Source organism: Mizuhopecten yessoensis, unplaced genomic scaffold (genome assembly GCF_002113885.1).
Source record: "Mizuhopecten yessoensis strain PY_sf001 unplaced genomic scaffold, ASM211388v2 scaffold715875, whole genome shotgun sequence".
Lineage (NCBI taxonomy): Eukaryota > Metazoa > Mollusca > Bivalvia > Pectinida > Pectinidae > Mizuhopecten > Mizuhopecten yessoensis.
In genome coordinates this window covers 12,596-31,280 of record NW_018479835.1, presented here as the reverse complement: position 1 = coordinate 31,280, position 18,685 = coordinate 12,596, and the positions used below count along the sequence as shown (strand labels likewise).

Below are 18,685 nucleotides of genomic sequence, written 5' to 3'. Positions count from 1 at the left end.
TTTTTTTTCAATGGAAGTGTTTACCTGTTTGGGTTGAATCGCAAATGTTCTTTTAATTTGTCTGCTCATGATTTTTTTTAAAACTGCGATAATTTTACCTTTACTTACACTGTAAATTGTTTTCACACCAGGGATGTTTATATCCATGTTTTCTTAATTGAGGATACCATACGAAAGCTGTCGTCTGTTGTCAGTCAACAATTTCTTCAAACGACGACTTTTTCTTTACTGCTGATTGGAATTTGACTAGGAGCTTCAAAATTATACAAATGGAGGGGCCTTCCCCTCAGGGGACTAAGGGGCAGGGCCAAAAAGGGATTATTTGGCCATATTCCTTTAAGCAACTTCATCTCTGAAAAGAAGAGATATTATCTCTAGGTATTAGTAGGGATATAAAATTGTACAAATGAACAGGCTTTATTTTTTGCATCAATCAGTGTTACCAACTATGAGCTAATCAACAAGAAACCAAACTGTTTGATTAAATAAGAGTGCCGAAAAAAAATAAAAAAAATACAAAGCACATTGTATCCGTACCACGGCAATTCAGGAGATAAATGAATGTGGTTTTAAATCAATGCATATCATGTTTATGTGGAGCAACCGCAGTGAGTGTGCTATTAGATCATATAACAGGTATTGTCAACAGAACAGAACAAATTCGCTGTCCGCTACACTAGCGGGCGTTGTAAATGGCGAAGCAGATCCGATCACTCCGGCTGGTCGGCCAGTCCCTTCAGCGACAGTAAAACATGCCGAATGCTCCAACAATGAGCTTGTCCCGGTGTCATAGTCGGTCCACACAAGAATTAAGTCAAAAGCATATTTTAAATCGTCATCTGGTTGCTTAGGAAACTACACATTTCAAGCACTGACCGAAGCACTTTCAATTTCAGAGACATTTCTGATTTTTCTATAGCTAAAATATTTTAGAGAGTATTTCTGTTTCAAAATAAGATCTGCTGTCAATTTCAAAGATAACCAATGCTTGCTAAACATACTGGTATGTTAATTGAATGATTAAAAATATGCAAAGTGGACATTTGTCGTCGCTGTTTAACTGTGTATTTCGTCACCATTAACGACGCATTATCTTTCCTGCGAAGGCTGTTCAATTAATGATGTTTTCAGGAGGTTGCAGTGTTTTTTTAATATGTGAAAAAAAAAGAGTATATATCGGATTTTAAATAATTAAGCACATATGGCGTCATGCAGATTGCCAAGTATAAAATTACACAATGACACGGACTCGTCCGACGGGTACTTGTATACACATACGCAGTAAATCAGACAAAGAATCGTCTGCTGGATAACCAAAAACGTAAAACCACTCAATCAATCAGTCGTTAAACAGGCACAGTGCAGTCACACAGTGTTTACAAGCTCCGTTAAAATAATTAAAGTGAATGTAATAGAACGAAATATAAGGTTTGAAATGCATCTTTTCAATATTAATGAGGGTATGCATCACAGTTCCATTCAAACATTTTCTCCAAGTGCAACTTTTTTTAACGGAACTGTGTTGCATATCCTCATTAATGTTAAAACGATGCATTTCAAACCATAAATATTACTGAAAATGTATATATATTTTTAAAATACAATGGTTTTAAGTGACATTTATTTAGAAAGTGTAGATTGCGTTGTGTAGTACATATTGACATCTATATATGCATTATCCGCCTGGAACACCTCAGGTAACTGGGCACATAACCGAGCGTAATGAAAATTCGACCATCATATAACGCAAAAAATAGCATATTTGCAAACAGATCATGGTTGCCACTATAAAACTTCACTGATGTCTTATTAACTTGCATCTTTGAAAACCATGTGCTGTTAGTTTGTCTGTCAGTAGTCAATATGAATCATGGTCATCGAGCAACCTCTTAAATACCGAATCAACTGCGCCATTTCAGCATCAATGCTTCAGAAGTAGTAAGAAGTCATCTCTGTTTGTTATAGCATAAACACAGATCGTGAGAAACCGGCTAAATTATAAAAGGATCTAGTGTCCATGGTTTCAACCTCAGCATGGTATACGATCGAGGTGGTTAATATTTTTTGTTTGTTATTTTCAGACAGCACATTGTCCTTACATCTTAATGTGAAACTAAAAGTATTGGCTATGTTTTGGCTAACAGTTATAGTGAGCTCATCAATAAATTGAGCCCCATATGAAACAAAACAATTTCGAGCAGAAGAGAGACACAGGTTCTTCCAATTTGAATGCATACACTCTGCATGGAATTATCGCATGCAAACTCGACACAGATATTGTCAACCAGCAAAAAAACATTCTCACAATAGTATCGTCAGAATAATTCATTTGGGCATTTGTTGTGCTTTTGACAAATTGTTTCTCAACGATAATTTGCAACAACATATCTAGATAGCAGTTCGACTTTCGAGGAGGGTAGAGAATCAAAAAGTCAAAGATTCAGATTGAAGAAACATTTGTTATAAGACGATATTTAAAATCGTGTAATTTCTTCAAAATCCGCATTCAATTTATTCCATTTCTGGAGTATGCAGTGTCACAACACGACTGAAACCCTGATTTTATAGTACTAAGAAAGGTAGTGGGAAGTTTGGATAACGGCTTAGTTGAGGAACTAGAAGTTCAGGAGATGAAATGTTGCTTATCAAGATACTGGTGAGGTTTCAGGAATCATGAATAAACGAGGCAGGCCCGTATCCTTATTATGAATGGGTATCCGGAAAAAATAAAGATGCGATCAGCTGGTATTTCTTCTTTCAAACAATAGAAAACCATGTATAGGTACGGTATTCTTGGTTTTCAGCGAGCTTTTGTTTCTGTTTACTTGTTTGTTAGTTTGTGTTTATGTTTGTTTTGCTGGTTGCAGAAAAGATAGTGTTTTAAGTGTCTATGTCTGAAGACAAATCTATAACATATCAGGCACCTGTGGATCACCTCATCCGAGAACGGGGAGGCAATGTGGATGCTGGACCGAATTATATAGTCAAACTTGACATACAGAGGATATAAATTTAGTTAACTTTACAGTAACGCTGATTAATGAAAACACTCCTGTCAGCTGATCATCTTCCCATGATCGAGCCTACAAAAACGACAGCCGATATCATATCACTAACGGTTCTTTTTATAATGCTTTTCATTGACCGGTATCTGCTGAAGGTTTCTGGTTATATTTATGACGTCGTTGACAATACATATTCTCTTCTTAAATAGTTACACATTCCAAAGGCAGACATACTCCGAGAAAGACAACAAAACTACCGGTGTAGTCCAATATGTATTTGAACCGTAAATACCGGTGTAAGAGGAAATCCACACCTACACTTTATCCTGCAGAAGTCCCCCCCCCCACCCCACCCCCCTTAATATTCACATTCAAATTTCTCGTTGACGAAAAAATGTAATATTGTAGTAAATTTTCAGTAAACCAATGTCAACGTATCAGAATTGTTTTTTTCCCAAGAGTCTTCGCTTCAGATTATAGTTACTCTAAAAAATGATGACCCTGGGCCGTAATGGATAATGTCGTGACCCTTCCGAACGCACTGAGCTCATTATTCTAAAGTTATAAAATAATAACGACATTTCTCTATCAAGGTAAATTACCTGCATTTTCTCCTTTGAACATTTCAATTATATCACCCAGGTGAAAAGCATGGCCTGACCGGCGCCATCTTCAATCTTGAGTCCCCGGCTAATATCGATCTCCGATCCATTTCCATCCTATGACCATCTCCCCCACCCCCACCCACCCATCCACCCACCAACCCACCATAGCCAGCAGCTTTTGTCCCATCTCATTATGTCCTTCCGGGGTATTCATCAGGATTTTTGGATATCTTCTCTTGGCTTGCAGCACTTACATGAATTTGCAGTTGGACAGCTTCTGGAAAATAAAAAAATGCTGCAACTTAATGAATTGCCACTTAATTTATAGTCATTAGTCAAATATTTTACACATCATTTCTTCTTATAATAACTTAAATTGAATAAATAGATAAATTGACAAATAAATACAATTAATATATATATATCACGTAAATAAGGTTTAGAAACCTAACGGTTAGTTGCACATGTCAATGTGTGTGTGTTTTAATTTTAAGTCACATCGCATACAGAGAAAATGACGAAACAAGTTTTGTATTAAAATACACGATTGTTAACCCATTTTATTTCAATATGTTTGACAAATGATGAGCATGTCCCTTTTTAATTACAAATGTCAAATATTGATACAGCTTAAAATATGTTACCGTTATAATACGACCTTATATAAATACCTTAAACTCTCTATTATATGGTCTAGGAAAATTCAATTCACATAAGAACGTGAGCTTCTTTTTTCTTCTTTTAATCCTGTAGCTACTTACATGTACGACGTGATTGCAAACGCAGTGTTTACTCAGAGGCGTGTATCTTGTTAACGGGTGGTGACCCAGTTTATGATAGCAGCGATAAGGCCGAGTTTGTGCACACGTATGCAAATACACTTCACTCTGCCTATGCCTGGGCCACCGAGTAAGCTGATCTTTAAATATTTGCCGAAGTAAAAAGCGTTTAAATGTTGATTCATGGTTGTATTACAAGTGTGAATCGTCCTTTTATTATTGAGATCCCCAGGTTTTAAATTCGGATCCGATTTGAAATGACATCAAACTCAGAAACTCACAGGGATCGGGAGACAATCTTACATCTAGATATTCTTACTGATCGACCATATGCACTTACTTACATCACAGAGTTAAATAATCTAGAAATCCTATTTTACTTGCCTTTATCACTGTAAAGTAGCGCTTCATTGCAATCATCAGCTGTTACATGTTAGATTTATATGGGTTTATGTTCCACTTCCAATCTTGTATTGCCCACGATAGTTATCGTTTTCAAAACCAGAGAGTTGACGGCAACAAAAGTTCCACCAGGCGGCGAGTCTCATAGAGCAAGTGAGCTAATTAGGCAACATAGGCAAGCATTCTGTAAAACATATAAACTGAAAAGGTTAGTGTTATTTTTTAAACAAAATTCCCTGAAAAGTCAAAAAAACAAAAGAAACAACCTCAGTTTTAACTATTTCCTTTTCCTCATTAGTTCAAAAACGTTTTTTTTTTTTTATTTCCAAGTTGATAATACGTACAATGTTACGATACTCTTGAGTGTTTACCTATACAAATGTTAATCATGATATTTCTATGTAAAATTTAAAATATACAACATCAACATTGGATACATGGCGTTGAATCGAAGTTGAGTTAATGCTTACTTTCAGCAAAGTCAATGAGGTAAAAATCAAATAAATCAACGTTGTTTTAACGTCAAATTACAACACCATTTCAACGTTGAAACAGTTACGTTGAATCGTCGTCTACGACCAAGTTTTAACTTCATTTCAACGTTGAATAAACGTCGCTTGCCTGCTGGGATATAATTCCATCCTTCTATATAAAGATATAGGTCTATAAATAGACTAGTGACTATATATATTATATTTCTTTTTTATAGTGGATAGGACAATCTATGATTAGGAATACTGAAGCGAGAATTATGTATTTGTATTACCTTTGCTATTTTTTGTTTAATCATCACTCTCCCCATTTACCTCTGTTTTAAGCTCCCTTTTATTTCGATTTCGAAAAAACTGTAACAAAGTTGAACAAGAACAATTCCGTTGGTTAGGTAGATCAGTTGGTCAAAGCGATAATATAACACTCTGATCCCTTTCTAATCCCGCAGAATTTTTGTATATTCAGAAGACTGTTGCTGGTTACTTTAAAATGCATATATATCTGTTTTTTTTATTTAAGTACCACAAGGCACAGCCATCTTTTCAGAAATGATTTATCAAAGCTTTAGTCATGCCAGCAAAATTGTTGTTCAGAGCATAGTTACAGTTTTCGGCAGCGTAACGTGATCCTTAATATCTTACGTTGGCTGTTTGGGATTGGAATGAACCATCTGCCAAAGTTCCTTATTCATAAGTGTATTCAAACAAACGATCAACTGGTGTTAGGTTCTTAAGAATGACAATGTTTGCAGAGTCCAGGTTTTTTTGCACCGTCTGTCATGTACTCTGTATTTTACGAGCTTTAATTTTATCTTGTTTTCGTTTCATTATATTTAAATCGATGTGATCTTGAAAATAATATGAAGGGGGAAATCGATCAAAATAGGGAAATTTGTACAACTTCAACTTGCAACCCTGTCGGTAATTTTTGCCTGCAGAACATTATATTTACTAATTATGTAAATTATTAGTCAAAGTTCATTTTCTTTTTGCAACAAGGGTTTGGTATTGTATTAATGAAGTCTTGTTGGATCCCAGAACGAAAGTTATTTACGTTCCTATGATAACGGGGAAAATGGAAAAAAAACACTCATTCTTTGAAACCTGTACCTTCCAACTGTACAGATATCAAAGTATTAACCCAACTTGTAAAATATAATTGTTGTTTATAACGAAACTATCCGCGATATTTGTAACATAAATGTCAGAACTGTCGCTAAATAGCGCAGAATGTCTCGTGTAAATTAACCGAAAATGTTTTGATTTTGATGCTAGCAAAGTAGATAAAGGCACATGGTTTACTTGCTTTAAATATTTTCATTTTGTTTCAAAATCATTGACAAATAAGTTTATTTATGAAATTAGGCTTTAGCATGGGAAAGGATTCACAATTTCGGGCCCTGGTCGTTGAGACCATGTACAATTTAGAAACTACAACTCAGTAAAAAAGTTCAATTTTCCATAGCAGAATATTTTATTGTACAGATCTGAAGTACAATCGGAATGGGGCGACATGCACAGCCTATGCAAACCCTCTCCTTACAATATTTAACAGTGCATACACATCATGTTTATAGTACATATAATCAACGTTATGTTTTTAACATTTAACTGAGACATTGTAAGATGCAGATAATTTAACATTTTGTTAACATTTTTTACTGGAAAAGTGTAGCAAAATGTCATTCGCTAAAATGTAAATCATACATATAACACGCATATTTTAATCTCTGACCACCAGGTAGTTTGAGTGGTATAATCTATAAGCATGGTTATATATCATTGTTAACAATCAAAAAGTTGAGGATTACTTGCCAAACGTTAAGTACGCGGGATGTTTCCAGAATGCGAAATAGAACTGGTGTGTCATCAGGTACACTTGGCTTAGCTATTGATTTAGGTGCAGGTTTATGTGTGTATTACCAGTCGCTGCATTCTGCTTGAGGTTAACTTTAAATGGAGCTCTGACCTCGACAGAAATAAACGTTAATATGTACAATTCCTTAAGCATCACCCATTTATCAATCAATAAGAAGGAAACAAATACACGCTTGCCAAATATAATGTTATGAACCAAGGTTTCATAGTTCGGCGATAATGATTTTACTTGATGCGGATAATGAAATAGAAATTAAAATCATGTTGTATACATTGTAAAGTAAAAACACATATTTTGTATTTATATATAGTTGGCGCTAACAAAATATTTAACAAAGTGAACTATTTAGATAAACAATAATGTCTTCTGATTAAATATCAGTCTCTGTCGCTGTTTAATTAGTCATATAGATGCCCGATGATCATATTCAAAGGAAATGCGATTTGGAGTAAACCAAGCAAAAATCGATAAAAATACATTTCTTTACTAAAAAAACATCCTTGTAATTCCGGGGCTTACGCTTACTAACGTAATCTGCACCCCTGGGAATTTGGCATGACCTGCCGGATATTCAAGTAGACTAGATTGATTATTTGATGTACCCCTGGGATTCCGATGATGAATAACTATATGCCTACTGTTTTGTATCGATATACTCGTCGTGGGAAAAGCTTTGACAATTTCACGGATATATATATCTGTGAACAAATGCGATTCCGGATTGTTGGTCGTGCCGGATTCGATTTTGTGGTTAAGATGGATAGGTTATCAAAAATAAATGAAAGATGGCAACCTATCTTATGGTTGAACTTTTCAATTTCCTCCTTCTCATCGGTAGAATCAACTGAGACAGCAACACTACATAATTGGAGTCACGAAATATTAAAATAAACGTAAAAAACCGTACCTGGAGTAAAAGAAACTTTGATATTTCATGTATGCGATCGTTAATAATTTACTTTAAATTGTATAAGAAATTCAAACATTATTTTTCTAAATGTGACATTCAGAAAATGTTTTTTAATTGTCTGATAGTTTAGAAATCGACGATAATGTATATTTAAAGGGAGACATAATATAAAATGATAAAGAAGAGTTTCTTTTGATACATCAGCTCTAAAGTACTACATGTATATAACTCATCATGACCAGCTTAGGCATTTCTAGTTCCTTGCCAATTTCAAATAATGACGTGCCTGTGAGGGAGACCTACAGTTAGCTCGACCCTGCAAACTACCCTTAAGGACTCGCACAACTAAATAATTTATATATGTTATTACTAAACATTTTAGCTAATAACTTTAATATTTGAATTTCAACACCAGTGACGCCTGTTAAGCTTCATAGATACATACCTCACAAAGGCTACACAATGTTTGTTTTGGTAGGTTTAGTGGCATATTAGAGTGTCACAGCGTCTAGAAGTTGGCAACCGGATGTTTACAAGCAAAACTAGTGACTCAAAACAGAAACGCCCCAGACATTTTGCCCCTGTGCAAATCAATACGCAGACATGGAAATATATCAAAATATACATTTTTCAAAAGTTAAATACTTAAGTACATTTCATTCATTTAAAAGGCTGTCATCAATCCCTTATTACACTCCAGTGCTTGAGCCAATGCTAATGTTAAAACCAACCATGCAACCATAAAACAATGTTGGCTCAATGTAAGTATGCTATCTTGGAATAAGCTTGTGGCTTTTGATGTGCTGTAATAAGAGATTATTTTCTCGTTCATTCAATTATTGTGGTACAGTATTGTGTAAGGAATTGAAAACAAGTCAAAATGACGTGTAAAAATGAAGATTATTAAATTAAAAAGTAAATGAATAAGTATATCTTAAATGTATTCTCGCCCACGTTTACAACAAAGTCAGTTTTCATATGGAAAATGTCGTTTATTTTAACGAAACTTACATAATTATAAACAGTAAGGTACTTTTGCTCTTTATATCTGAAAACAACATGTTATTTACCTTTTTATTTCTAATAATATGAGAAAAATCGTAATTGTCACGGTTGAGTGCACCGTACAAGTTGTACCTCCTTGAAAAACACATTGTCAATTTCAAAATTATCAGACGACTTAAAGTTTGCATCCAAAGTGTCACTTTTAGAAAACGATTGTTTGGTTTAATTAAACTTTAAACAAATGAAAATAACGATCTCGTTGTTGAGAAATTACAATATTGCTATTTCATTGGTACGGGGATTTAGTCAATGGTCCGGGAACGGCGTTCACGATTTACCTTCCACCTTAATTGGGTCAACTATATGATAAACCAAATGATCCCGATGAAACAAACAAAGATGTGCGATTTGTATTGGGCTCGTTGAGATTGCGCAAATTACTGATCAGTTTAACGATTGCGTAGACTAGTTTGTCCTTTGTACTTAACATTAAATTAAGCCCAAACGATGCAGTTTAGTTGGCGCTCCATCCTTACATGTATCAACGCTTGACACACTGTTTACTATCAGCACTCATCATCACAGCACAGTAAAAACAGTAGGACGACAAATGGCTGTAGTAAAACATATTTCTGTTGAACAGGGGAATTTCTTACTTTTATCAGACAAACAAGGATCATAATTTCCTATCTAATTTTGTTGATTCGAGTGATGCATTTGAGTACTTGTGTGAGATAGTTCAGTTTTATACAGCCTAGTCAATATCGCCTTACTTGTGCTTTCGCTATCATCCTCCGAAAGAAATGGGTAGGTTGGTAGGCAGGCAATTCTTCTGACTTTGGAAAATGGTTTTACTATGCTTATATATAACAGGGGTTTTGGCTTAAACAGTGCATATCACTAAATTACAATGACAACTTTAGGGTAGGCACCAACATCTAGGGTAGGTATGGTAAGTGAATTTTTTTTTTTTTTTTTTGGCTTAAGTATAAATGTAGTTATGTCATTTCTGGTATCGTAAATGACCAAATAAATAGAAAGTGTATTCCTGCCAATATTAAGAGGTAACTTTTGTATTTATTTAACTACAAACCTGGCAATAAATATGAGGTCCGTGAAAATATATTAATAAACTGATGTTAATCAGCTAGATTTTGAAACGACCCCTCCGCAACTTTGACGATTCTTTGTTCGGTTTATTTATATATTTTTTTATTTATTATAAGGTAATACGTGATACACTGATGTTATAGAAGCAAATTCATACTTCTTGCTTCATTTCATTTCAACAAATGTTATTGACAAAGTTGATAAAAGTCAATTGGATGGAATAACAGGCAAAGCCTATATAAATTATCTCCAGTGGTGGCTAAATTAACGGACTCTATTATTTTTATTTGATTTAATTAATACATCAATTTTGAAATGAAAATTATGAAAAAAATACAATTTTAAATGGATGTAACTCCTTCTTAATTAACATAACTGAAATACAAATACATTCACACTTCTCACATCACACACAAAACACTTCCACATGTATTATTTATTTTTATAACTTTTTACAATTGTATATAAGCTATATAGCTATCAAATCACACAGATATTGGCAGACATTGATCAAAAGTCCATGTGCAAATTTATGCACAGGTCACAGTCGCCAAAACTGTTCAGTTCTTATAGTTTTATATGAAAATAGATAGCTAGTCTATGTGTAATTCAATGTATAAGATGGAAACTGTAAAACAAGACAGATTGAACAAATCTTACAACAAACAACAACAAACAAACATGCTCAACTTAAAACTCCGATGTCCGTAGAAGAATACCATTTATAGAAAAGTAGGTAAAGTTGCTTATTTGTGGAGTATAATTGAAATAGGAATAGTAAAGTATAAAAGTATAAAGTATAAGGTCATGGCTGGTTAGATCGTATAGAGTTTAAAACGCCTCGATTTACCAATAAATAACTGTACATCATTAAGTAACTGTCTGTTTGTTAGTCCATCACAATCAGGACAGCCTTGTAGAAAAATGTTTGTATCAATATGGTTATGTTTTCCATTATTATCAACATAAGTAAATAAAATAAGTCTGAGATCATTATACAATGGACATTCAAGAAAATAATGGAAAACTGTTTCATATTCAAAAGAGCAAGCACAAGAGGGACAGTCAGTTAAATGGTCATTAAATAAATCAAAATTTAAATTGCTACAGAAGTTTCTAAGTTGACAAAGAATAATATTGGCCCTTCTATCACCTTCAGTTTTAAAAATTAAGATTGATTCATTATCGATAATAATATCTTTATTCAGTTTGTGTTTAAAGGTTGCAAGAGTTGGGGAGTTTAAGATATCATTATCAGTAGTGTTAGTTTTGCGGCACATTAGAGGGAGGAAACTGTCAAAATAATTGTTAGTTCTGCATATTGGTGGATTAAACAGTCTTGTTTGTCTGAGGAAATAGGGATTATTGTTTTGATTGTTAATGAAAGGATGTAAGACATCTTGTAAGTATTGAGGTGACAGCCCATGCATTATTTTATACATCATTATGTGTTTGTGTTTCCCAACTAAGTTCATTATAAAGTTTATCATGAGATGTTCCAGATCGAAGTACAGTATTGATTCTGGCTGCTTCTAATTGAATAGATTATAGAAGTTCTTTAGATTGTTGAGTGCAATTATCCCATACTTTGTCTGCATATTCCTAAATTGGCCTAATAATTGCTATATAAATTTTAAATAATGATTTACGATTGACTTTAGTTTTAATGTAACGAAGAATATTTAATCTACTATAAGCTTTTTCATATATATTCAGAATGTGTTGTTTCCAAGATGCATCATCTTTTAAAGTCAGTCCTAAGTGTGTATGTGCTGTTGAGCCAGTGGTTTGGCTGTTTTGGAAAGTTATTGGAGGGTGATGTTTGTTATGTTTTCTAGAAAATATTACAGATTTAGTTTTGGTAGGGTTGAACTTGATGTCCCATATACCTGCCCATTCACCAATGTTAGAGAGATCATTTGTCAGAACTTGTGCTGCATGTGCTGGGTTTTCATCTATAATTACATATAAGGAGGTGTCATCTGCAAAAAGCTTAATATTAGTTGAAACATTGTCAGTGATGTCATTAATATAAAGGAGAAATAGTAAAGGTCCCAGAACAGATCCCTGAGGTACCCCTGCATTTATACCCTTAAACTGTGAGTGATAACCTTCAGTGGTGACTCTTTGCAATCTATCAGAGAGATAATTTTCAAACCATAAAAGTAAATTTCCATCAATTCCATACGTTTTAAGTTTATGTAAGAGACCTTTATGCCACACCCTATCAAAAGCTATGCTAATATCACAAAAAAAAATCTGAGCTCCTTCCCCTGGTCCATATTGCTAACAATTTCATTATAAATAAATAGTAGTTGATTAACAGTAGAATCACCTGGTTTAAAGCCAGACTGGTGCTTCATTTGATTTAGTCGTAAAATTACTGTAGTCAGAATAGATTATTTTTCAATATTAAGTTTGGGAAATGTTTCCAACTTAGTAAAACAAGTAGCAAGAGGAATAAGTATTAATTTAGAATAGTTCTATGACCCGTAATTTTCTTTTTATAGTTGTACTGGCCTCACATACCATTTTCCATGTTGAAGTTACGTATATCATTGAATTGTATTATGTTTTAAAGATGCAACGTATCTGAAATGTTTACCTAAAATCAAATTACTTAAAAATACAATGTTTTCCCACTCACTGATTGGCTTGAATGGTGTCACATGATTCTCCATAAAAAGAGATATATACCGACTGTTCAAAAAGAGCTGGCAAATCAGCTGGTTGACTAAGTGTTTCAAAAATATATCGACAAGTAATCATTATGACATTTCGAATTTTTGGATTTAAATTTTGATGTTTATCAATATGGATATGTACCAATATATTTTGAATTTGTGGTGGTCCCTTTTATTGATATTAAAAGAAACCGTTTTATTATAAAATTAATAATTCGTCCTAGGTTAATAGAGAAAACTGTTTTACCTCATCAATAGACTATAATTCTATATTAATCAAATGTATTTTGTTTCCAGTTGAACTGATGCAGTAGTGGCAGAAAGTGAGGCACAATGGGACGGCGACGGATATCTTCCTTTCGTGCAAAACCTAGGCAGTGTTTTTTTTGTTGCATACTTGTTGTCACCTTCACAGTCGGCTACTTAATGGGTTACTCAACGAATTCACTGCAAAAATATTCTACACATACGGATTTTAGGAATACAAAATTGAAACAGGTAGTTTCAAACCAGGATACGTGTGACAAACCCCGTTTAGTTCTAGGAATGTTGACACCAGCCATACATATTAACTACAGGAACGCGCAACGATCAACGTGGCTGTCTACTATTCAACGTTTACAAAACGAACTTCCATTTAAAATAACGTACAAGTTTCTAGTAGACCAATCAACAAACGAAACAATAATAGAAAACAATTATTACAACGATCTTGTATTTCTTAATGTAACAAGCCATGGACGAGCAGTTAAATTTGGGGAGAAATTGTATGTTTGGTTTAAATACATTCATGAACACTATCCTGATGCTTTGCTTGGGGCGAAAGTAGATGATGACGTATTTCTATGTGTTCCTCAGATTTTTAAAAGACTTGATCAATTGAAATCGTCAAAATTATACTATGGATGGACACATGGCGTCGGGTCACGCGTAAACATAGACACACGTATCGATGAAATGTTTGTGGTTGTTGGTAAAGACTTGCTAGAAAGAATCGCAAAACGGAAGTATTGTACCGAGAAGAAATGCAACGCAAATGAAGATCTAATTGATACAGATTTTGGCGGAACATCTTTAGGAGCATGGCTCTCGATATACGACGACATAGATTACCGGTCTGACAACAAAAGGATTATTCAATTAGGCAAAGGCAAGGAAAGAGAAATTTTGCTAAACATCAAGCCAGGCTTTTGCTCGAAATATGTCCTTAACCATAAATCGTCTGTAGAAGTAATGGAACAACTTCACGAATATAACAAACCCGGAAGTGTATCTCTTCATGATGGATTTATCGGCGCTGTGACTGGATCATTGTTTTCCGGTAAAGTGGTAAGAACATTTCTACCACAATCATTAACAAGTGAACACAAATATTTGGCTATCTTGGACGAAATGCCACCGTGCGATAACTGGGCAGTTGTAACCACGATTTTTTCTCCATCGAAAGCTGTAAAATACATAGTGTCACTTTCAAAGTGGTGCTTAGTAATAGTAGCGGACACGAAAACACCACTACAGGGTGCATACCTTCATGGACTTGGAATGAATAATGAAACCTCCAAAAGAATCAAATATCTTTCGTTGAAGGAACAGAATACCCTGTATCCTTTATTATCAGAAACTATTCCAGTCAAACACTTCGGAAGGAAAAATATAGGGTATATATATGCAATACACCACAAGGCTAAATTTATATGGGATTTTGATGATGATAATTATGGAATTTTAGATATAGATGATTTTAAACCAGATTTCCATTTGCCCCATGTCACAGTGTGCAATGATGCACAGACTCAACTCGTGAACCCCTATCCCTATTTTGGAGTAAAAGAAACATATACCTGGCCTAGGGGTTTTCCTCTTCAAGATATTAAAAACAAAACAACTCTACCTAAGCTGTGTAACTCAAGTGATTCAATTACACTTGGCATAATTCAATCATTAGCGAATCAGCAACCTGACATAGATGCTATTTATAGAATGACACGTGACGCACCATTTGACTTTAGTGCAACTAGACTATCTCATAAACCATTCGTTTTACCCAGAAATACGTATACACCATTCAACGCCCAGGCAACGTTATGGCTAGCACCAGCGTTTACTTACATGGCGTTACCTATCAGCGTAAATGGGCGTGTCAGTGACATTTGGAGAAGCTACATTGCGCAATATTACCTTCACAGAAAAAACGTTTGCTTAGCATTTTCGTCACCTTCGGTGATTCAAGAAAGAAATGCTCATAATATCTTAAGAGATTTCAATGCTGAGTTAGACTTGTATCAAAAAAGTAAACAATTGGTTGACTTTCTTGTATATGAACGTTTTAACGATAAGTTAGACTTCGTAGAGATGTATAAAACTTTATATTCCAGACAATATTTAGAACATCTCGATATTCAATTTGCTGAAGCATGGACAAAAACATTGGAAAACATCACCAAATCAGAATAAATGTCCATGCAGAAAGTGACTGGCTGAACATCTGACATTATAATTGAAATTATATATTTATAACATATGTAGTTTGAAATAGTGTTTATATATAAAATAAATGTGAATAGTTTGAAATAGTGTTAATACCTTATCTGTAAATATTGAGAAACCTGGTTGCCAGTAGGTTCTGTGTCAACGGGTATGTTTTCCTTGGGTTGCACACTAGGTTCAGTGTCACCGGTTATGGTTTCCTGGGGTTCTATAATAGGGTTCATGTTACTTGTGATGACTTCCTGGGGTTACATAGTAGGTTATTTGTCACCCGGTATAGTTTCCTAGGTTTCCAGAAAAGGGTCGGCTTCACCGGAAATGGTTTTCTGGGGTTGCACAATAGGATACGTGTCATGGGTTATGGTTGACATGGGTTCCACAATAGGTTCTGTGTCATGGGGTTTGGTTGTCATGGGTTCCACATTAGGTTATTTGGTTTCCTTGGATTGTTGCATAAATGCTGTGGTACCGGGATGGTTTCCTTGGGGTTTACGACAGGCTATGTGTCACAGGGTATGGTTTTCTGGGGTTCTTCAATAGGGTTTGCGTCACCGGTCATTGTTTCCTGATATTGCACAATATGATATGTGTCACAGGGTATAGTATCATGGAGTTCCAGAATAATGCCTATGTCACCATTATTGTTTTACTGGGATTGCACAATAGGTTTGTGATACCGGGTATGATTTTTTTGGTTCCAGAATAGGGTTCGTTTAACCGAGTATGGTTTTCTGGGGTTCAAGAATAGGGTCTGTGTTACCAGTTATGGTTTCTGTGAGTTCTACAACTCTGTCACTGGGTTTGAGTTCCTGGGGTCTGTGTCATGGGATATGGTTTCCTTGGATGGCACAATAGGATATGTGTCACCGGATATGGTTTCATGGGGTTCTTTAATCGGGTCTGTGTCATGGGTTATGATTTCCTTGGATGGCACAATAGGATGTGTGTCACCGGATATGGTTTGATGGGGTTCTTTAATCGGGTCTGTGTCATGGGTTATGATTTCCTGGGGTTGCACAATTGGTTCTGTGTCACTGGGTATTGCTTCCTGGGGTTGCAAAATAAGGTGAGTGTCACTGGGTATGGTTTCCTAGGGTTTTACGACAGGCTCTGTGTCACAATATGATATGTGTCACAGGTTATGGTGACACGGCGTTCCAGAATAGTGCCGCTGTCACCATTTTTGTTTTACTGGGATTGCACAATAGGTTTGTGATACCATGTAAAGTTTCCTAGATTTGAACAATCGGTTCTGAGTCACTGGGTATGGTTTCCTTGGAATGTACGATAGGTTTTGTGTCACCGGTAATGGTTTTCTTGGGTTCTTCAATAGAGTCTGTGTCACCGGGTATTGTTTCCTGATATTACACAATGGGATATGTATCACACAGTATGGTTTCCTGGAGTTCCAGAAAAGTATCTATGTCACCATTATGGTTTCTAGGGGTTCTAAAATAGGTCTGTGTCACCAGTTATGGTTTATATGGGTTCTACAACAGGGCCAGTGTCACTTTGTTTGAGTTCCTGGGATTCTTCAGTAGGGTCTGTGACATGGGTTATGGTTTCAATGGATTGCACAAAAGGATATTTGTCACCGGGTTTGGTTTCCTGGGGTTCCAGAATAGTGTCCCTGTCACCGGTGTGGTTTCCTATGATTGCCCTATAGTTTTTTGGGGGTTCTGTGTCACCAGATACGGTTTCCTGGGGTTCCACAATATGTTCATTTTGTAATTTGAACAAAAATTACCCAAGACAAATTCTTTGTCAATCAAATAGTGTAAATATCTATTGAGTCGACTCGAAACCGCTGACAACTCACTATGCCACGGTGTGCTCAAAAATGAAGTTAGCTGTCACGAATCATAGATATATTTCGGTCAATTGCACTCTACTACTGCAGGCATTCAAGAGGACGGTTAACATATTTACCCGTTCCTCCCCTAAGTGAACGAAGCTGCAAAGGTCATATGAGATATGATAAATACAATAACTTATCCAATTCTACCGACACATTTGAATCAAATCTTAAATGTTTGGCTTACGCATTATATAATGATTTTGGTTTGTTGGTATTTTACGTCCTATTAACAGCTATTGTCATTTAAGGAGGTGCGATGTTTTGGTTGTGGAGGAAAGCTGGGGTTCCCGTAGAGAAACAACCGAACTACGGCCAGTACCTGGCGACTGCCACACGTAGGTCTCGAACATACCATGTAAATAATTACAAGTATTTTTTGTTTTAATGGTTTTCTCAGTTTGTGAACTTAACGTTGTTGATCGTGCAGTTTATGTAACTTATTGTAATGAGCTCAATTTCGTTATTTTTTTCTGTTTTTGTATTGACGTTAATAATGTTTGTAAAATGTAATCCACTTCACAAATGTCTTTATTTGTTTCTTGTTTTGTTTTATAATAGGAGGTTTATAACATGGTTGCCAACTTTTTTTAGTTTTTGATTCAAACACACGTTCTCCGCGCTTTTCGAAGATTGCATCAAGGCCAAAACGTCAAGTTTGTGTCCCTTTCAAATGTTCGTGTCGGGGGTTAGTCTACATTCATCTGGGAGACAAATCAGACTCTGGTACAATGTTTTGTGAATACGAAGTATTGTGTCGTCCTTTCTTTTTTCTTTAAGTTAGATAACAGGGGTTTGACGAACCGGTGTACGGTGTTATGGTGGTTAAGTGAAATATCGATTTTGCGCTTTCCTTCCAAAGTATAAAGGGTTAGAGAGCGAAAAAAATCTTTGTAAGTTTGCGGTTTCTTTAAGTATTGTTGACGAGAAAATGCCCTTTGTATTCATTCATGAATACGCGATACAACCCTACTAAATGATCGTTGTTAATGAACGCAAGCGTCTCCACCAATTTATCTAGCTTGTATTAACGTTCTATCAACAGCTATGGACATTTCAGGACGGCCTCCCTTGTGTGCAAGATGCATGCGTGTAGTTTATGCGTGTGTGTTTTGGGAGGCTGCGATATGTTCATGTCTGTCTCCTTGTAATAGCGCGGAACTGTTATAGTGACTTTAGTGCTAGCTCAGTGAAACATATTCTCGAACACAACCAGCAGGACACCCCACCCGGTCACATTATACAGACAACGGGTTCTGAGTGATAAATATTAAAAATAAATAAATAAATATACAAAATTTGATATAGCGCCCTATCTAGCTAACAAGCCACTCTAAAATGCTTTACAGTACATAGATATACAATTGTATACAGTCAATACAATTATCATATATATATTAATCAATACCATATCAACATTTCGCTATGAAGAGTTGCCGTTACGTAATACGAAAACAATTGCAGCCATGATAT

At 35.3% G+C, this 18,685-nt stretch overlaps 1 protein-coding gene across 1 annotated transcript in view; it reads left to right on the top strand.

The window, feature by feature from the left end:
* Positions 1–17,725, top strand: part of LOC110441333 — a 30,723-nt gene extending 12,998 nt beyond the window's left edge. The window contains exon 2 of the mRNA XM_021484446.1: positions 13,168–17,725. Coding sequence (XP_021340121.1) covers positions 13,204–15,324 — 2,121 coding nt within the window. The 5' untranslated portion in view covers positions 13,168–13,203 and the 3' untranslated portion in view covers positions 15,325–17,725. The remainder of the gene's footprint in view (positions 1–13,167) is intronic.
* The last annotated feature ends 960 nt before the right edge of the window (positions 17,726–18,685 follow it).